At 52.1% G+C, this 20,443-nt stretch overlaps 7 protein-coding genes across 7 annotated transcripts; 1 reads left to right on the top strand and 6 right to left on the bottom strand.

Annotated features, from left to right (window-relative positions):
• Positions 1–557: 557 nt before the first annotated feature.
• On the bottom strand, positions 558–3,800 carry J4E90_000331 (uncharacterized protein; the record flags this gene model as incomplete). Its single annotated transcript, XM_051429927.1, has 4 exons — positions 558–2,039; positions 2,087–2,334; positions 2,383–3,512; positions 3,562–3,800. 4 exons carry the CDS (start codon positions 3,798–3,800, stop codon positions 558–560), a joined length of 3,099 nt encoding a protein of 1,032 aa, XP_051295414.1.
• Positions 3,801–4,308: 508 nt separating this feature from the next.
• Positions 4,309–4,740, bottom strand: J4E90_000330 (uncharacterized protein; the record flags this gene model as incomplete). The annotated part of the gene is made up of 1 exon (XM_051429926.1): positions 4,309–4,740. One exon carries the CDS (start codon positions 4,738–4,740, stop codon positions 4,309–4,311), a length of 432 nt encoding a protein of 143 aa, XP_051295413.1.
• Positions 4,741–4,933: 193 nt separating this feature from the next.
• J4E90_000329 (uncharacterized protein) lies at positions 4,934–5,199 on the bottom strand (the record flags this gene model as incomplete). The annotated part of the gene is made up of 2 exons (XM_051429925.1): positions 4,934–5,146; positions 5,194–5,199. The coding sequence occupies 2 exons, from the start codon at positions 5,197–5,199 to the stop codon at positions 4,934–4,936; spliced, it is 219 nt and encodes a 72-aa protein (XP_051295412.1).
• A 4,446-nt stretch (positions 5,200–9,645) lies between these two features.
• J4E90_000328 (uncharacterized protein) lies at positions 9,646–11,328 on the bottom strand (the record flags this gene model as incomplete). Its single annotated transcript, XM_051429924.1, has 4 exons — positions 9,646–10,200; positions 10,253–10,846; positions 10,898–11,036; positions 11,084–11,328. 4 exons carry the CDS (start codon positions 11,326–11,328, stop codon positions 9,646–9,648), a joined length of 1,533 nt encoding a protein of 510 aa, XP_051295411.1.
• Positions 11,329–11,863: 535 nt separating this feature from the next.
• J4E90_000327 (uncharacterized protein) lies at positions 11,864–12,731 on the bottom strand (the record flags this gene model as incomplete). Its single annotated transcript, XM_051429923.1, has 2 exons — positions 11,864–12,638; positions 12,718–12,731. 2 exons carry the CDS (start codon positions 12,729–12,731, stop codon positions 11,864–11,866), a joined length of 789 nt encoding a protein of 262 aa, XP_051295410.1.
• Positions 12,732–14,128: 1,397 nt separating this feature from the next.
• Positions 14,129–15,372, top strand: J4E90_000326 (uncharacterized protein; the record flags this gene model as incomplete). The annotated part of the gene is made up of 3 exons (XM_051429922.1): positions 14,129–14,584; positions 14,634–14,779; positions 14,826–15,372. 3 exons carry the CDS (start codon positions 14,129–14,131, stop codon positions 15,370–15,372), a joined length of 1,149 nt encoding a protein of 382 aa, XP_051295409.1.
• Positions 15,373–19,332: 3,960 nt separating this feature from the next.
• Positions 19,333–20,186, bottom strand: J4E90_000325 (uncharacterized protein; the record flags this gene model as incomplete). The annotated part of the gene is made up of 2 exons (XM_051429921.1): positions 19,333–19,910; positions 19,970–20,186. The coding sequence occupies 2 exons, from the start codon at positions 20,184–20,186 to the stop codon at positions 19,333–19,335; spliced, it is 795 nt and encodes a 264-aa protein (XP_051295408.1).
• Between the last annotated feature and the right edge of the window lie 257 nt (positions 20,187–20,443).

The following is a 20,443-nucleotide window of genomic DNA, read 5'->3' as shown; positions in this document are numbered from 1 at the left end:
GCAGAGTATGCAAGATGTCAAGGCTCTAATACCAGCGACATCCATCTCTTCATGAAAACAGTCCATCGATGAAACATACGGTGTTGGGCCTGTCAATATATCATTGTCTTAGAGCTGCATCTTTGGGAGTAAGCAGTATAGCACGAATTTGACCACGGCGGGCTAGCCCAATCACCAAATGGCAGCTTGGATCGATGCGCCGATTAAGGATGTAAGGCACGCGCCTGGATCTTAGGTGAAAGGAATGCGGCAATGGGTGCAGGATAAGACATCGTCTTATGAAAGAGTGTATTTGGCTGTTATGCAGCTTTGTATCTGATGGGGTAACAATGAACAGTATGATCTTGGATCATCGATATGTCGCCAAATCGATGAATGTAGTAGCAATGGCGTGCCAGTCGCCGCTTGGTCGGCGCCCTCTCCCGTCCCCAATCTTTCTCCTCTTCGTTCGTCATCTCTTCCTTCCTACCAGTAGTGATTGCATGCAAGCTAACATCGGTACACATCATGGGCCGTAGATGAAAACGCATGCAACAAAGCCAGGGAGTGATGGTGGCCTAGATGTAGAACATCGAATCCTTAATCTTGGGATGAATCATTACATCCGAAGCACTGGGGTCCAGCGACACACCCCCAACCGCCGAAGTCCCAGCGACAGAAGGTGCCGCACTCGGTGTCGGTGTGTCGAACAGATTCGCCAAGTAGCAACGTGCGCGCTCACATGCCAGATCGGCGTAGTAAGCTGGCGGACATAGACTAACTGCTTTCGTCGCACGACCGAATAGGTAACACATGTTGTGCGTAAGATCTTCCACAATGTCCGCAATGTTCGTGAATGGCGGCGGAATCTGCTTGGCGTAGATCTGGCGGAAGATCTCATCGTGGACGATGTAGTAATGGCAAGGGCGCGCTGTACCCTGGAGTGCGGCGTGGGCCTGTAGGAAGAAATCCCAGTTGCGGGCCTCCGTAACGCCACGATCAACGACGGTACCGGGCTTCGTGTTGCCGGAGCGATCACAGTCTTGCAGGTTCGTGGGGTAGAAGCGAGTCTTGTGTCGCTTACCACAGATAACGACCGTGAAGCGGGGGAGACCCTTCTTGGTGTCTGGCGCTGGGTACAGTGCCTCACATGCCTTTCGAAGTTGAGGCAGCTCTTGTGAAAGGACCATGTCGTATTGTCCTTCTGAGACTCCGTCGCGATAGATCAAGATGTTCTCCGGGAATGCGGTGTGCTTGCCCTTGGTCTTCCAGAGGTTGAGACGGGACTTAAGCATCTCAGCGAGGTCATCAACGTTCTCTTGTCTTGCGCGCTGGATGCGCAGAGTGGCGGGCCATTGACCGAGTGTTTTGTCGACAGAAGCAACCATTGCGGAGACGGATGGCGCATTGGAAGCTGAACCAGGTGAAGGGTGGGTGACGTCGATGCCGACTACCATCGTCTTGTTCTGATCGATGATACCCAGATTCTTGTTCTCGACGACCTGGTTGGTGCCGCCAAGCTTCAGATTGAATTTCAGCGCAACATTGGCAATGTATTGATCGCGGCCACGGTCTTTCGCAAGCTTCGATCCCACCGAACAGATAGTGTGTAGACCATAATCTTTGTCCGCGAGAGTCTTGATACGCTTGTACAGAGGTATATTGGCCTCCGGTAAAACGATGAACAAGAGATCCAGACCACTGGCTGCCTTTTGTAGGTATGGGCCGAGACTAGCGTCCTCAGGGCCGTTCAGCTGAAGGCGCTGTGGAGGAAGGGGGGGGCTGGCATTGACACCAATCTTGATCAAGCCTTGATGAAACTCCTGCATTACCGCCGCGAGACCCTGACCGTCGAATGATCCTAATTTATAGGGCAACGTTATCATAACCGCTGACCACTTGGCAAGACTGGCACCGATATTGAACTTGATGTTGATCATGTTCCAGCTGCCGAAACGCGGATCTGCTGTCTTGTTGCCTTTGTAGATAACTTTCGGGCCATTAAGAATGCGTCCGGGGACTTTGAGAAGGCCGGGAGTAATCGTCAGACCAAAAGACCGCTGTGCGGGTTAGCATAGGGTTGACAAAAGGTGGGCTGAAGACTTACCATCAGAAGGTTTGTATTCTCGTCCAAGCCGACGGTCGATACACCCTCATTGAGAATAGACCTCGCGTTCTCCCACGGCTTGCGCACAGCGTATCGAATCATGGTCTGTGTTTGACCACTATCGAGCTTGGCCTTGGATGGCTGACCCGGAAGAACAACGCAAACCTCTGCCGGGAGATACATGGGATGTTCCCGGTTGCCGCAATTGACAACAGGAAGCTCGGGATGCTGGAGGACACGGTTGTATGCTATATGCTGTTAGTACCGTGACGCAATTGAGGAAGAGAGTAGCATACTTGTCTTAAAGAAGTCAAACACACTGATATACTTTCCTGACCCAGCAGGCGCTGGGCCCTTCGGCTGAGGCTTTCCTTTACCCTTACCTTTTGCAGCACCCGCCTCCGCCTTGGGCGCACCAGAGGAGCCGGCATCGGCATCGAGCCAGAACTCAACATCCTTGGCGCCTGCGCCGTGGCCCTTGATACGTGGCCTGTTTGCCAGCTTATGGCCGTCATCTTTTCTCGCAAGCCCAAAAATGGTCTTGATACGGGGAATGACCTGCCTCGCTTTGTTCCGCTTCTCAGCCAAATGGGTCGTTTGGACGCGGACCAGCTTGAGAAACTTTTCCAAAGCGATGGTGTTTCGTGTACCGTAGCTGTGCATGAGACCTGGCAGAGGACCCTGATTATAAAAGGCTCCGTGACTGACATTGATATTGACCAAGATACGGCAAGTTGCAACACGCACACTTGAGAAGAAGCCGCGAATGACCTCCAGGCCAGCACCAAGATCTCCTCTCGTTGCGTTCTGGTTGAGAGAGAAGCTCTTCGATGAGCCAATCGTGGCTAGGTTGTTCGCTGACTTCACGTAGTGGTTCAAGAAGATATTGAGCGCTTGCGTCAATTCCTGCTTGTCACCAAAAGACTGACTGATGTTGGTAGAGTTCATCCAGTCGACTAGCTCACCGATGGTGTACGTTCGGATGTACTTGACCTTGATCTTGTATACCGTGCCGTTAGCAGCTGGCTCGTCTTCACCTTCGCTGCGGTACTGGATCTCGATGATGTCTTCGTCATGTTTGAACTTCGTCTTGGAGACGAGGGTTTGACGGAAATCAGTCGCGACGTCGCCTTTATAGGGCGTCATCTCCGGTGATTGAAGCAAGAGCTCCAATACCCGATGACGCTTCCTACCAGTGGCATCCGGTTGGACATCGACATCGTACCGGTGCAACACCATGTTCGATGGTGGCAGCAACTCAACATAGTTCGCAGTGAGCTCCACCTTGATACCTCGAGTGCCGTATCCAGGCCTGGTAGGATTGCCTTCCGACAGCTTCAAGGTGCTCAGATCGAGCGTCTTCTTGCTAACCGGATGCATAGCATCTTCGGTCTTGGCGACTTTGGGATTTTGTGGAGCAGCGTTGCTATGCAGCCGATTAACATCGTGTTCGACTGAATCGGAATCCGACTTACGAGAATACCTGATTCTCCACTGGACCACTAGGTGGACCACCCCTTCCACCACCGCGACCTCCGCCTCCACCTCGATCGCCTCGAAAGCCGCCACCTCGGTCTCCACGGAATCCACCATCTCCTCTTCCGCGACCTCCAAAATCGCCTCTTCCACCTCCACGACCGCCTCCGCGACCGCCTCCGCGGTCACCGCGGAAACCGCCTCGACCTCTGTCGCCGCCACCTCGTGGTGCGGACATTGTTGAATGGCTTCAGTGTGTGCGTTCGGACTAGATGACGAGAAAATAGCGCTCGACAACAGTCGACACGATAAGCGAGAGAAAATGTGCTTCACCAAAAGCTATACCAAACACAACTGATGTACGGGAGTTAAGATGGTTTTGCTGGCGATGCCTCGTTTGTTTTCCGCAAGGCAGAAGCGGCCAGGCTGAACGGAGAAATGACGAGACGACTAGACGCAATGAGGCGAGGTAGCAAACGCGCCAAGTGGGGTAAGCTGCAAGCTATCCGCCCCCGCCGACACTTCTGACACGCGACGCGACGTTATTTGTGCACTCAGCGGTGGGGTCAAACGGGCTTCTAGTGCCCGCAGTGGTACAAAGAACCATCTGGCGAACAGAAGAGCAGTCGATGATGTTGGCGGCATGATGAACTTCTGGGGTCATTGGGGCGGTGCGGAAGTGAAAAGCACCGACATTCTTTTGTCTATCTCAATCTTTTCTGTCCCCCATGAAGGGTGCACATGTTTTAATTACGCTGCAAAAGGAATATCTCTACACTCGAATCACTTCCATTGCCCTGTAGCTCTCTATACGCATCTCCTTGTCTCCTTCCGGTGAAAGCCGCTCGGCTGGGTGGCCGCAGCCCTTGGTGCGACGGTTGTGGGGGCGCAGGGAGTTGCTTCTCAACGTCTGGCTGTGGTCGCTTCTCCATGGTCGCACCGCGCCGTATTTCGGGACGAGACTGGATAGGCTTCATGCGGTATGACCCCTGCTCGGATTTTCCTGCCGATGAAGATGACGTTGGTGCGAATTTGCCTCCGAGGAAGTTGTTTGATGGCCGGCGGCGGGACGATGCTTGGGACGTGTTGCCGAAGACGCGTGGGAACAGTTTGTTCATGAGGGGCTTGCAGCCTGGGAGGCAGCCGCAGATAACACCTACACCGCTCTCTACCGACATGATGACGAAGGTGGTCGCTCCATACCCTGTATATTGTTAGTTGGTGATTGCGTACAGCTGTGATTCGATGGTGACCCACAAAAGACGTCGTAGGAGACGAGGTATAGGTGTGTATAGTAAAGTCGCACGACGCCGGCGATGCATACACTAATCGCATGTCAGCCTGATCCAAAGTAGATCGCGAAAGGTCGACCTACATGACACCAAGCGAAAACATGCTCGTCAAAGTTACGCGCTGACGGAGCGATACTTGGACGTTCAAAAGGTTTCTCGCGGGCCATAGGAAGATGACGAAGTCGCTGAATGTGTTTTGTGCCGAGTGGAAGTAGTAGATCGCCTTGATATTAAGGCACTTCGCCGTGTTGATGTACTTGAAGATCTCCCAGTACGTGCTGGCGGGTCTACACTGATTGTTAGCATGAAGTGCAATAAGTGAGGTGAGCGTATGCTTACGAGCATTGAAACAGCGTGATGAAGAAGCAGGCCGTATTCAGAGTCACCGTGTAGAAGATCATCAAGCGGCAGAACCACTTGTCGAGCTTCGACGGAAATATGCCTGGAAAGCGGTCAGTAAGTACACTCTCTGAATTTTGCATATGCTGCGCACTTACGTATGTAGGTGAGAAGAATTGCGACCTTCATGAACGTGATGATTGCCGTGAAGAGCAGTTGAGTCGACATGCCCATCTATACTGTTGTGAGCATGAGAAAACCACCTCGTGACGCGCCACGTACTTGAGCAGCTTTCATCGTCCCGAAAAGTCGCTCAGGTCGAACGTCCCCTGGTTGGTATTAGCTATGTCGCGTGTAACAGAGTCATGATCTACTCACATAAGTGGTAGCCCATTTGGTAATCTGGCAGCATCGATATAATGAGCATGACGTTGCTTCCAACCGACATCACCTATACAGGATCAGCACTCTACTCTCAGCTCGCCAAACAAATCCTTCTGCCACTTACGGCTGCCATCAGCATCGTCCAGTCGTCCCATCCCAATGTATTGACGAGCACTGTCCGACAGTAAAATCGACATGATATGAACCCAACGACGAGGACAGTCAGTGGAACCAGTATCGCCAATGCCAATGTGAGGTGGTTCGCCGGGTCGACATAGTTAGGCGGCGGAAACGATGCGAACTCCTCCGCGGTAGGAAATCTCGAAGTCATGATGAGTAAACGCCAGCAAAGACAGCCGCAAAAACAACATAAGTCCTCCGCGGGTACCAGAAAAGCATTCCTGAATCACTCGGGAGCGCCCGCGGCCATTATAACCGGCATGCTCGTAATAGGAGCCGGCATACACACCAACTACCCCGCGACCTGTAGGAGCAGGAGTTGAAACTTACTTGAAGTGAGCTACGCACGTCCCGCGCATAGTGTGAGTGGCGCTCGCCTGCCACCTGCTTGAAACGACACCATCGCCCGAGGGTCGCTACTGGTCCAGACACTTGCTCACATTTGTGCGGCTGAAGGCACCCGGGGCCGGGTCTTCCATGTTTTCCATGTGGCTTTCGACTTGTTAGCCCGCCATATGATTACTTGGGATGGCCTGTGTTGAAGCCTCTAACGGAAACATCCATCTTTGGGTAAGCAAAGTCAATTGCGCCTTGAGTCCCAGTCACGTTTGAAATCGAACATGATGAGCGCATTGCTTTTTGTTACGATCGTCAGTAGCCGTGGAAGTACACTCCACTCATGGAGCGTGCCGCAGTGATCATACTGATCCTCCCATAGTTCCCTTGGTAGCGCACGTGGCCGCAAAACCGTTGGCAGATCAAAGCGCACTTACCACATTCACACATGACGTCCGAAGGAGCATCAACATCGGTATCAGCAGGACAATCGTGACTCTTTGCAGCACGGTGAAGGTCGGCGAGGAGAGAACTCCTCCAGCACCTCTTTACCTGTCGACCAATGAAAATAATACAATAATCTGGCAAGCCCCAACGTGCTTGAGCGTGGTGGTGAGGGTTCGCAAAAGGGCAGGTGGTTTCGCTTAGTCTGACCAGCCCGCATTAGCTAGCACAGGGGCGCAATAGATAAGGCTGGACATTTGCTGAAACTTCGTATAAAATGCCCTATAGCAAGCTCCCGTAATGACATGGATGATAGAATGTGGGCGTGCCCCGTACCCAGGCACCGGCGTTTGAACGACGCACGTGCGACATGGGATGAGGGAAGCGGGTCAGTATACCGCGGACTTGGCTCATGGATCGCCTGAGGCCGGCATTGAGGCGGAAGTTTGGCTAGGTAAGGTTTCCAGATGGCATTCGTCGCGTTCACCAAGTCTGCGGATCGCAATGACGAGATATGTGATTATTAATCTGGAAAGGGGTGGTATGGTCCGGCGATTGACCGAAATGTGTCATGGCAGTGGTAGGTGACAGCGGCAGATAATTGAGCTACGGTTGAACTTGCGGTTGATGGCGTTGCTTGGCGCACCGCTCAGCTCCCCACGAGGGCGACCACGAAATTCATACGTTAGTGTCGGTGTCCACATGTCAGTACCATTTGCGGCACATTGCCGAGGTCTTATCGTAGTGCCACTTCCCAACCTCCTACAGGACGCACCTCTGCTTCCCACCTACCCTCCCAGGACACCGCATGCAAACCTCGTCACGAACGCGGTGTACGTCATCGGCGCTGCCCGGATTTTCTCACGCATCTGAGTATCGACACAACCCCCCATTCCTGCGACGGGTGACTTGTCAGCCTGACGCGGCTGGTCTGCCGTCCTCGATCACCGGCGTCTATCAGCCACTTTATTGTGATTTGGGTACACGCAACGCACGTACCGAATTGCGATACATACGCATCGGACATATGCGAGCGAGCGTAGCACGCTTCGTAATGCTCTAAGAGTGTTCGTCAGGGTTCATGCTCGTAACCACACTTTCGCGTTCGATCTTCTTCCAAATACCAAATGTCGGCCACTTTTGCTTATGCGGAAAGGATTTTGGGTGGGCGAACGTTCAGACTTCTCACAATCTTTCCTACGCTCGATGAAGAGGAGCCATTGCGATGCGAATGCCGCTCTTTCAATATTGACCAGGCACCTCAGTATGAAGCGCTGTCTTATGTGTGGGGTGCACCAACACCACGTGCCAACATATGGTGTAATGGTCAGTATATCGAAGTTGGATCATCGCTTTCGCAGGCCTTGAGAAGGTTACGTTATCGAGAAGCTGAGCGCATTATCTGGGCGGATGCAATCTGTATCAACCAGGCGGATGACGCAGAGAAGAGTCATCAAGTGCCGATGATGGGTAGTATTTACTCCTTGGCAAGAAGAGTCGTTGTCTGGTTAGGGCATGGAGAAGCGCAACAGACCCAACTCTCGTTCGAGACCAGTAAAACGATCGCCGACGCTTGCCATGATTACGATCGAAGGCACAACATAACTACGGATTATGCAGCGAAACATGAAGATGCTGAGCTGCCAGAAGGGCTGCTCCGCCCACTCGTGTTGAGCAGTCTCAAGGAACTGTACGATCGGCCCTGGTTCTCCAGGATATGGTGTATTCAAGAGATTCGCTTAGCCACAGATGCTCAGATCATCTGGGGAGGTGACGAAATCTCTTGGTCGGACCTAGCTCTGAGTGCCTCATACCTTTTTGACAAGAGCAATAGAACAGGGCAAGAGAAAGGCGGCGACACTGATGTATCCGTACTGCGTCAGATCGAAGCTCAAAGCGCGGATATGTTGCGTGACAAGAGCATGTACCACCTCCTCGATGCATTAGATCATTTCCGCATGTTTGAAGCCTCTAACAACAGAGACAAAGTGTATGGCCTTCTCAACATTGTCTCACCAAGGTGCGAAGTCGATGCCTTAGGCGTAGATTACGCAAAAAGTATTGGTGAAGTATACGCCGACACAGTCTTGGCTGTTATCAGACTATACTCGCGATTGACCGCCTTTGCCCACATTACACATCCGGTCGACTATGAAGGGCCTGGTCTTGATGACTATGAGAACCCCGAGGAATACCCAGGATATTCCGAATACAGATCATGGGCTCCGCGATGGGATGACATTGCAGTTGCGCAGAAGCTGGGAGTTGAAGATGACTGTCCTTGGAGCGCGTGCGGACAACATGTAACTGCCAGCACCGTTGCGCATCCATCTCAACCGACCTATCTCTGTCTCAAGGGCGTAGTCTATGGAAAAGTTCTCGAATGCGGTGACGTGATGGACTATCACAATCGGAAGCTTCTTGAGTTTGCCAATCATCCCAAGCATGCCGATGATGATGGAGTTATCGGCGGAGATACTCCGGATACAAGAGCTTCCATCCACAACCCAATCAAGATACATCCAATTATCCAAGCTGTGGCAGACACAGGCAAAGAGTCAAGCTCAGAACGTTTCATTAGAACGTTGACAGCAGGGTGCTGGGGTAGGACCAGTGAACATGTTCAATGTTTGGACAGGAGGGACCAAGCACGGTTTTATAGAGCTGGCTGGGAGTTCTTGCTGAGACTGACACTATCGCTAGAGCTTGGAGACGAGATTAGGTACACACGCGACGCCGGCGTATCTCAATTTCAAGTAGACACTTTGTCCGCTTGCGAACAACGACGCCTGTTTTGGACAGAGAGAGGCTCATACGGCCTGGGTCCACATTGTATGTGGCCCGGTGATATCGTGGTAGTGCTATACGGTGGTAACACACCCTATGTATTGCGACCTAGAAGAGATGAATACGTATTCATGGGTCAGGCTTACGTCGACGAGATCATGAACGGAGAGATTTTTCAGGGTCCAGCAGTGGACATACCGGAGGAGCAGACCTTTTGTCTTATTTAGGTAATGCGATAGTCAATAATCATGGAGATGGAAAGCTACAACTGCAATGACACTGTAAGAGACCCAGAATTGACCTGATAGCAATTACAGTTTCTCAAGGCGCTTTGATCTGACCAACATCCCCATCGCTCCCCAGACCCGTCGTTTCTCCATCAGAACTCGTCCGTTCCTCACTTTCAGAAGCCTGACCCTCACCCGTCTTAACCAACTCTCTCGCATAAAGCAGTCGAATCGTAAGCGCAGTCGCAATCAGCGCCGCACTCAAGAACGCAACCGTAATAAATCCCTTCCGATACTGCGGCGCCTCAACCTGCCTCCAAACAAGAAGCGGCAGCCAAGCCTGTATCACATAAGCCATCTCGTTCATAGCCGCGACAACAATGGCTCTCTCTTCGTTATCGTGTGTGCATATCTCGTGTGCCCATGCAAAGCACAAGCCAGAGAGACCGCCACCGAAACCGGAGAGGATATAGCAAGCCCACTTCCACTTGATGGGGATATCCCAGATTGCGAGGCTGGTGGAGCAGATGATGTTCATGCAGCCGCCGAAGACGATGGGTTGCCATCTGGAGCCTTTGAGGATACTGTCGCTCGTCCAGGCGTATAGTAGTGTTGTGACGACTTGCACGGCATTGGTCGTTGTCGGGTACTGCCCATATCGTCAGCACTGCTCCTCCTTGCGACGATATGGTGGAACTTACGGTATTGATCTCACTGACGGTATACTTCGGGTCCTTACTCGCCTTGAGGAACTGCTGAAAGATCGGCTGCGATCCCATACTAGCGTTATTGAAGAACACATAAAGCGGGACGAGAGCCCAGATGTGCCAGGAAGTAAAGATCTTCCGTATCTTGGCTCGGGTATATGGCTTCCGCTTCTGCCGGCCTTCGAGTCGCATGCGCTCCTGCGCAAATGCAACCTCCTCTTTGGTCAGGTAGAAGGGCTTCGAGATCTCTGGTAAATCGGGCAGACAGAAGAAGCCGAGGACCGCGATAGGGAGAGAGATTATCCCATCCACGATGAAGAGCCATTGCCAGCCCCTGAAACCGCCTTTGCCGTCGAGCTTGTACACACCGGCCATCAGGTAACCGGAGAACATGGTCGCGATGGCACCGCTGGTGTGGAAGATACAAGATCTCTTGGCGAGCTCTTCCTTCCGGTACCACGATCCGATGATGTATTGCATGCCTGGGTAGAAAGTGCTCTCGGCAAGGCCGATAAGGAAGCGTAGAGCGTAGATTGTTTCGGCGTTGTTGGCACGGCAAAGGCAGAACGTCAAGACAGCCCAAGTAAGCTACCGGTGTCAGTACTCACTTCCTAACCGAACGGTGTTGCAGAATCATACCTCCATTGCGGGTATCCAAATCGACGGTCGAATGCGAGTCAAAATGATGTTGCTGGGTATCTCGCCGATGACATAGCCCACAGTCCAACAAGTTTGCATATAGTTGAGCTGGTTGCCGTAAAGCCCAAGATCTTCCTTCCTACCCTGATGTCAGCCAGGCATCGCTAACGGAGGTCGGATACATACATTCCAGAGACAAAAGCGCTGTTGATGTTCATCTGATCAAGGTACTTGATGAAGTACCCCAACGACGCGAAGGTGAGTAGAGCGGCGTCGAGCTTGAACATGAACCATCGCTCTTCTTTCGGCTTGTCCAAGGTATCCCAGAGGTAGTAGTACCACTTATGCGGCTTCGCCTTCAGCTCTTCGTTGGTTTGGATGACATTTGTAGCTGTGACTGCTTCCGTCGAAATGTCCTGAGGTTGACCCATCTTCGTGAGGCTTCAGTGTGAAGCATGTGTCTGGTCTCTGAAGAGGCACCGGCACAAGCCTCAGCTTTATTGAACAAGCAGCACAAGGCCTTCTATGCCATCGCTAAGCATCGTTTACGAGGTTACCCGTTCAGCATGGCGCTCGGCGCGTCAGTGGCGAGTCGATACTGCGCCGTAGGATTCGTAGCGCGATTCGACATACTGGGGCTGGTATGGCGTTATGACAGGGTTCGCGTGGGGTTTGTGCGACATGTAGACAGTCTAAATCTGATAAGCACGAGCGTGAATTTGCGTTTCCGGTGTTTGTAGGCTCAAGATCGTCGTGATGCATGGGAGTGGTGTGGCGTCATGTGTCGTGATCAGGCATGCAGATTGCGTGCCTGAGTCGCGCAATAACCGTGCCGAAAAACGCGGAGAATCTCAACACATTTCATTTGATCATGTGACTGTAGAAAGCTCCCGAGGTCGTCTGCACTGCTGGCTCTCTGCGCGGATTGATCTTTGCGATTGAGACATGTTGTATTCATCCAGTATATCATATACACGTCGCTTCAAATCGCTTCTCACGTATGGGGTTAGCAAAGAAAGCCTTCATCCTCTCAAGCTGCTCTGCCCTTGCGCGGTGCCACTTCTCGGTATGACCATGCAACTTATCTTTACCGGCTTCTTGTAGATCAGCATTGACCCAGTCCATAAGCTCGTTGACATAGCTCGCTTCTTGATCCCGCAGACTATGAAACGACTTGCCATAACCTTTACTCCCCACGCGTGCGTTGTACTCCGACCGCATAACATCATTGCTGGAAAGCTTGGCCTGGCCTGAGAACACCTTTGCAACAACCATAGCTTGAAACTCGAATAGCGTGAAGGTGGCCGTGAAGAAAGGCACTCCAACAAAGGCCAGGGTCGGATCGTTGATGTAAAAGATGTCTTTGTGTAGATTGTGGAATTGTGTACCATCCGTCACCAACACCGCGCCGTCGGCACGCTCGACTGGCGTCTCGTCCGAGGTGAGCTGTGGTAGGAAAGGTAGGGTGAGATAGTAGCCAGTGCAAAGTATTACATGGTCGATGTCACAGATCTTTGCGCCTGATTTCAATGTGACGGTTGCCGGAATCGCTTCGTCGGGGTTCAGTGACGCTGATGCATATGCATTCGCACGTGGCTCGTCGTACGATGCCACCTCTTCGATGCGAAATGCATTGTCGGGAAGCATGCTGGGAGGTAGATCAAATTTGCCATTCCTTTGGCTCTGTAAGATCTTGTTTGCGTACGGGCTCAGTTCGCGGGCAATGTCTGTTGCGGATACACTTGCACCGACAAGTAGATAGTTCTGGCATGGTATCAGATCACAACGACGCCGTTTTGCTCAGACTGGAGCGCACGTACCTTATCTTGGGCATTATCGGGCCTTCGGTAGCTTTTCGAATGCTGTACTCTACCAGGAAATCGTCGCTTCCACTCTGCCAGTCCAGGCGTGTCAGGAACTCTTGGTGTGTGGTAATGACCAGAGGCAATCACTACAGCATCAAAGTCCTAACCCAAGATTAGCAACCTGCAGGTGCAGCCAACATGAGGATGATACTGACATTAGAGGATATATGTCGCTTTAGCACACCGTCCAGATCTTCTTGCAGAGTCACAGTCTCGACCGTCCACGATTTGCCGTTCTTCGTAACGCGTCTCACGTCGGTGTCGTACTGTGTTAACCCATGCACCCCCGTCGAGGCAGCAGTAGCTTGTATATAGTCGCACAAGACTTGATGCGTCACATAATCCTCAGTCCCAGGCGGGAACGGATTCAAGGTGGTCTCCAACAAGCGCGTGCTCACGTTGTTCTTCAGGCCCACATAGCATGGACTGCGTGTGACCAGTCAGTCCAGAGCAGCGTTTAACGATTGTTTTTGCAGGACTTACCCAGGTGGCGCATGAAGCAGTCTCTCTGTATCCTCCGTCTCCTCCGTCGCATGGACACTATCGGCTCTGGACACTTTGGTTCCCGAATACGGTGGTTCCAGGGGCTTTCGCTCATCGTAGAGCCTGTTAATCTGTCAGTCCTGTCTGAGAAGCATGAAGTTGGACCGGGTACCAGATGCCTCCTGCGGCACTCGATCGCTCAAAAACAGTGACCTCGACACCCTCTTTTTGGAGATGAGCTGCAGCTACCACGCCACTGATACCTGCGCCAATTACAGCAACACTTTTGCATCGGAAAGACATGTTGGAAATATTGCTTGTATGCTGAAGGAAGTTCTTCGCAGCTTCGCGCGTGCGCGTGAGAATAAGACCCAACTCTTCAGCCGACAGCAACACACACAAGCCTCTCAACACTCAACCATGAAAGCCATCTACCTACTGTCAGCATTCCTTGCTTATGCCTCAGCTTTAGCGCTTGTCAGCACTGCAAGCATCTCAACCGGGGTGTAGCTAGAAACAAAGCGCGATAGTGGATACGAATGGCATCATGAGCGGCCATGTTCGCATGGGATGCCAGCAACCAAAACCGACGCACCTATTTGCGAATAAGATGTGATTACATTTGAAATGAAGCGAAGTTTCTCCGAGCGATAACATGAGAAACGTTGACTGGGTATTCGTCATCTGCAAGATTATGATGTGATCGCAACCCCGCAACAAGTGTCGCAACCAGCACGCAACGCAGCCACATCAGTCGGCCATGCATGGGAGTCGGATTTGTGAGCGAACGACCTGTGAAGTGGGGTAATAGAGTTCTGGATATAAAATTGGTCGGACCGCGAGCGATAAGGTCTGCGCAACTGCATCGCAAACGATTTTGACCATGGCTCCAATCGCAATCCCCGTTCACGAACACATTCAGGAGAAGGATACTGTCCAGCCCCGGAAAGACTCGCTGGGATTGCCAGAGCCAGCCAGGAAGAGACTCGAGAAGGCGGGAATCGATCTGTCGGCCGGCTATCCGTACAGACCAGCAAAACCACTCTACCTTGACGATGTGTACAAGATCAGGGACTATGATCGTGAGCACATCGATCCAGGTGCCCGAGCCGATCCAGAGAAGCAAGCGCTGTTTGGTGCTGCGAAGGAAGTCATCCATTTGACCTCACACATCGGAACTGAGATCGTTGGACTTCAGCTGAAGGACCTTACCGACCAACAAAAGGACGAGCTTGGTCTTCTGATCGCTGAAAGAAGCGTGGTGTTCTTCCGTGATCAGGATCTCTCGCCTCAAGAGCAGAAGAAGCTGGGCGAGTATTATGGCGAAATTGAAGTCCACGTGAGTAGTTCTTCCCCAAAGACACTTCACGCGCTAAGATCGAGTGAAGCCGCAAGTTCCATTCGTACCCGGTGTGCCAGGGGTGACGGTTCTGTGGCCCGCCCTGCAGGCGACGGAAGTGCCAGCCAGCTTCCGGAAGACGGGTGGTGCATCTAGATGGCACACTGATCTAGTACACGAACGCCAACCTGCTGGGTAAGTGGTAGTATCTTGAAAGGATGTTCATTTCTGACTCTTTTAGCGTAACCCATCTCCACAACGATACCATCCCGAAGATCGGAGGTGACACCCTCTGGGCTTCAGGCTACGCTGCGTACGAGAAGCTTTCTCCTGCTTTCCGAAAGATCATCGATGGCAGAGAAGCAGTGTACCGCAGTGCGCACCCGTACCTTGATCGTGACGATACTAGCGCTGGCCCTAAGCACATCGAACGCGTTCATCCGATCGTTCGTGTCCACCCGGCAACCGGATGGAAAGCTCTGTGGGTCAACCGCGCCTTCACAGATCGCATTGTCGGATTAGACAAAGCTGAAAGCGACGTCATTCTCAACTACCTCTTCGATGTGTACGAAAACAACGTCGATATCCAGGTGCGGTTCCGCTGGACGCCAGGAACTTCGGCATTGTGGGATAACAGAATTACAATCCACAACGCGAGTTGGGATTATGGAGGAATTGAGCCGAGGCACGGAACAAGGGTTACGTCGTTGGCGGAGAAGCCGTACTTTAAGGCTGATGCACCGACTCGCAGGCAAGCATTGGGCCTCGCAGGACCTGAAGATGTTTAGATGGTAGGCGGTGGATGTGTGAAGCTGGACTGTGCGGGAGATGCGTTCGAGCGCGAAGGCGCGAGCTGAATGCGCTAGCTACTACGCTATCCCTATCATGAACAAGCGTCATGTGTCTTGGCATGGCATCATCGACCCCTTGATGCTCCTCTGTGCATGCGGCCAACGCGTGTCCATAGGCAAATACTATCATTGTTCGATTACCTTTACTTATGGTTTCATCAATGTCAGCTACTCATAGTCTCAGCAACTTACCAGCATTCCTCCACGCAAACATGTCCATCTCAGCGTCGCTTAGAACCTGCGCTTGCGCCAACTTCTTGACGAACGCCCAGCCATCCGTATTGCTGCTGCACGGATAGTCGACCGAACACATAAGCCTCTCGACTGGGCTTACCTGCCTAAGCTGCTGAAATTGCCTCATAGTGAAGAATGTACTCGTCGTGCTCCAGACATTCGTCTTCCACACCCGATCGAACGTCGTATCGTTGCGTAGTCCCGTCTACTCGATTCGGCCAACAGACATGGGCAGTCCTTCGCCGTTGTGTCCAATTATCAGCTTCAGTTTCGGGAAGCGATCGAACAAACCTGCGCCATAGAGACGCAATACGCGTGTTCCTACGTCGACATGCCAACCTCACGAGGTCACCCCAAGCTTTCCCGCCTCGGCGACTGGGTAGTTGCCCGCGAACAACTTGGATGCGATATCTGCGGTCGGACCAGCAGGTTGCTGATACAGCGGTACATGGAGCTTATGCGCCATGGCAAAGACTGGGTCGAAGCGTGCGGCGTTGTAGTACGTCTCGTCTTTGAGATGGTTCCACATCATCGCGCCTTTGAACCAAGGGTTGTAATGCTGCGGTTTAACCCCGCTGCAGCTTCTTCCTGTAGGGACATGGGCAGTACCGCAAATCCAGCGAATCGTTAAGGATACCTTAGCTACTCATACCGCACCAAGACCTGAATCTTTGCCACGGCGGTAGTGTCTGCTGTCCCATAGTCATCACCAAGACTGCGCCTATGATCAGCAGAACAGGGCACATCACAGCAAAAAAGACCCAGAACTTGCTCTCTCCTGGCAAGAAATCACCCCCCATAGACATGATACCCGCGACGACGGACACAGGAACGAAAAGAAATCCCAGCACAGTGAGCCAGCGCACAGAGCTGGCTTGCGCATTGCTCGCCTGAGCTTCTCTCAGCGCGATGACCTGGGTGTATGAATCTGTCAGATGCTGGAACATCTCTTGTAAATCGATACAGCTTGTACGCAAGAACCGCCATATCTGCGCCTCTCGTTTGCCAACAAAACCATAACTTTGCGCATCTTCGACGTCGATCCCTAGAGCGCGCATGTTGGTCTCGACTTCCAAACGGTAGAGATACAGGTCCGTTGTAAATTTGGCCATTGTCTCGAAGAGCCACTCTTTCCAATCCGCTCCCCAGCGCACTTGGACTGAAGTACGCGCACTTCCAGAGTAATGCGATGAAGAGTTTGAGAATAGCGCCGCTCGTGTATGGCCGTAGCTTCTGCGAATGTGATTCATTTCAGCGGTCCACTTGCTGATCACAAAGCCACGTAGAAAAGGCGTTACGGATAGCGGATTACCTCCTGGACCGAAATTGGCCACCGAACAATGAATCAATATGTCATCGTGCAGATTGTATTTTGTGAAGGCTGCACTGGGGTGCCATTGTAGCGGATGAGGGGCCAACTCAGATTTCTCATGATCTTCCAGTTCTGGATATCGAATTATGCGACCGAGGTTCGGGTATGGACTGCCACTGATGACAGCTAGATGCGCTGGATCTTTGAGGCATGGATCAACAAGCGCTAAGCCTGAACGTGTAACTTCAGTGTCTGGACTGGATTTGGCAAGGTTGGAGCTCTGACTGACCTTCCCAGCCGCTGCCTGGCAGCGTATGGTACCAATATGTGACTTGACCTTCCAGCTCAGAGATCTCGCCCCTTGCGTCCCACTGATCGTATCTGGTCGGTGTCTCCAGGCTCCTCTCGACTATGAATCGTGGATTTGCGCTCTGGTCCCTCAGTCTTCCATTGGGCTTGAGCCACGCCGGACATTTGAACGAATCAGAGTCCTGTTTGGCAGATACATGCGGCATGAGTACCGGATACCGAAGAGTGAAACTTCTTCTCTTATGTGGCGCATGGAGCTCTTCGTCGTCACTTTCGTAGTCGAGACCGTCGGAGGTGCTGGTCTGGACTACAGAGGGAAGACTATTGATGTTATCCGAGATTGTGCTGCTACCCTCGGTTGTGTAATGACGCGCGAAGACGGTAGGATGAATGCGTAGCCTTGATCCTAGCAGACAGATGTATCGCACAGGCATGTCTTCCAACACGAACAACCGTCTCAATGAGGAGTCGTTGCTTGGCGATGTTCCATCCATATAGTTCCTGAGTTCTGCAAAGGCCGTAAACGTTCTCGATCGTAGACCATCGGTTTGGAATTCGATAACCGACATACGTGATAAAGCTTCTTCTTCAACGTGTTGGGAGATCATAGCTTGATACAACGCACTGTACTCTGCGGCTTTGCCTTGAAGAGTTCGCATGGCGTACTCGCGTATCAAGCACAGATATGCAAAGGACTGGTCATCCATGGAGTTGATAAAGGCACTGAAGTCGACCCTTACTTTCGATACGTCATCAACCAATGGTGTTTGTCGTTGTTGGCCAATATCCCAGGGTATAACAGAGTTGGCATTAGGAGGAAACTGCCGCTGTCGCCAAATGGACTCCGGTGCATACTCTCTGTGCTTTCCAGGCATCTTTGCTTTCTGAACCGACTAATTGTACCCTGCAACAGGTCGCTTCGCTTCTGGATGGTCCCGATAGTATTTCTTGGCCAGATCCGATCCCCCGGGCGCTGTGTGAAGCAAATGGGATGCTGACACCCACTTGATCTGTGGCGTGCTTTTTGATCCAGCCTTGTTTCTTCTGAAAGCCGCGAGAACTCTCTTTGCAAGGCTTGTCCTTGATGATTGCGTGCTTGTTGCGATCGAATCCACCCTAAGACAGTATCCGAACTCGCTTTGCACGGCGCCGTGCTCGTTCTTCAAAGAAAACCCAGCCTCTACGATCCGCGAGCGTCGAATGAGATCAGCATCTAATTTTTGGTCCGCCGTGAAAATGTGCACGTCGTCGTCTTTTGGGCCATCCACAGCTGCGCTACCACCGTTGTAACCACCGCGGCCCATCGCCCAGACCGACCGTTTGAAATTGATAACTCTGTGAAGCAAGTTGAGGAGAGATGTATTCGGTCCTCCGTAAGGCAGAATTGCGCCTCTCGACCGGGCAGGTCACAGGGTCGTGCAGGGCGCTTGGACGTCGAGAGACGTCGAGAGCCAATGGATCACATCTCGGCTGCCTGATGATCGCACAATCCCTATGTCTCACCCCGGCAAGCACGATACTTAGCCGAGCAGCACAATCCTCAAGACTCACCATGAAATGCAGGTTCACTTATCGCTACCTAGGTATGCAGAGATAGGCCCAAATAATACCATTCGTAATGCCACCAAGCTGTGCTTGACCCGCGATATGGAGAAAGGGCAGCCCTGGTAGCATTCTAGCCTCGGTAGTTTTGTTCTTCGGCGGAATGACAGCGTTGTAGCACGGTAAAGCGCAGCCCGAATTCACATATAAGTTGGTGCCCATCGATATCGCACATGTACGCACTCTGGTAATGTAACACTAGCAGCGCATTCCAATATTGTGCTGTCTAGAACGGGCTCGTAACTCCAGCGTGAGTGACACAGTCGCGATGCACGGTGGGTGGCATTGACGAAGCCGCAGATAACTTTCTGTATGACAGGACATATGTCGTGCTCGACGAAGTAACGGTGAGATTAGAAGCTGTTCGTCAAGCTGTCGTACGATTGTGTAGAAGAATTGAGTGTCTGTCCTTGTACTGTCCGGCCTCCGTTCACTTCTAGTCACTGCGATGCCATTGTGGAGTTACTTGCAGCTGCCACAGTGGCCCCATCGCCAGAACTCGTCCCCACGAACACCACCAGAACAGCAGCATACGTCGCTGTTGAGACAAGCGCTTCGATGTTGGAAGTTCTGACTCCAAATGAGAGTGCGAGGGCGAACAGGAATACCGATAACGAGACCGTGATGAGGCTTTTCCTTTGCGATGTATTGAAAGCCATGACGAGCATTGGGACGATGAGGAATAGGCCACCCGTGATTGCTATCACGAAGCGCGCGAGATGATCGACAAATGGCGACACATCCTTGGGCCCCTTGCCGTCGGTGTACGCTGCCTGCCGGTCAGATCGCTCGTTCTTAGTGTAGGTCAAGTAGATGGGCAGTTTGCTCATCAAAAAGCTCCGGAAAGGGTCAATTGTGGCTGCGGTCTCGTCGAAGTAGGCGTAGTGAGACCAGAACACGTCGCCATTCCCAAACCTAGGCTGGAACCATGCTTGCAGCAAAAGTCTCCTCTGATGCATGTCTTCCCTCTCCACACTCTTTCGACTTCGAATGAACTGGTAGTCTCGAATCGCAGTGACTAGTATCTTGTCAGCTACATGACTCTTGTAGTTCGCTAATGTTCTTAATAGCTCGCACCGTAGTCTTTAAGGCTGTTCTTGAGATCGCTGAGGTCATCGTCTGACGCACTTTGTGCGTTCTCAAATTTCAGCCTGAGCTCAAATAGCTGCATCTGCTGTGCGACGATGTTGGTCCGCTGAAGCTTTTCGAATCGTAAGAAATGGAACTCTTCTTCCTCTCCAAGTGACCGCGCAATGTATTGCAACAAGTCGGTGTTGTTTTCCGGGCTCGCCATTTGCTGCGCATTAGGATTCCCGCTGACTCTGCTGCATCTTCCGGCGGCCGCTTGGTTTATGGCGCCGTAGCCAAGACCCTTGGAAATATTCCATTTCATGCATCTCAGCCGCACCTAGGCAACCTCCGATTCTGCGGAACCCCTCATTTATCAGCCGTCCCTCTCTTAATCTTATGGGTTCCACTGTCATCAACGAATGATATGGGTGCCTTTCCATCAACTTCGGCGCATTCACGCCAACATCTGCCCAAGCTTCC

This window comes from Alternaria incomplexa, assembly GCF_024043165.1.
Source record: "Alternaria incomplexa strain BMP 0042 chromosome Unknown scaffold_1, whole genome shotgun sequence".
NCBI classification, from domain to species: domain Eukaryota; kingdom Fungi; phylum Ascomycota; class Dothideomycetes; order Pleosporales; family Pleosporaceae; genus Alternaria; species Alternaria incomplexa.
The sequence above is the reverse complement of the archived record's forward strand: the minus strand, read 5'-3'. Positions and strand labels throughout refer to the sequence as shown.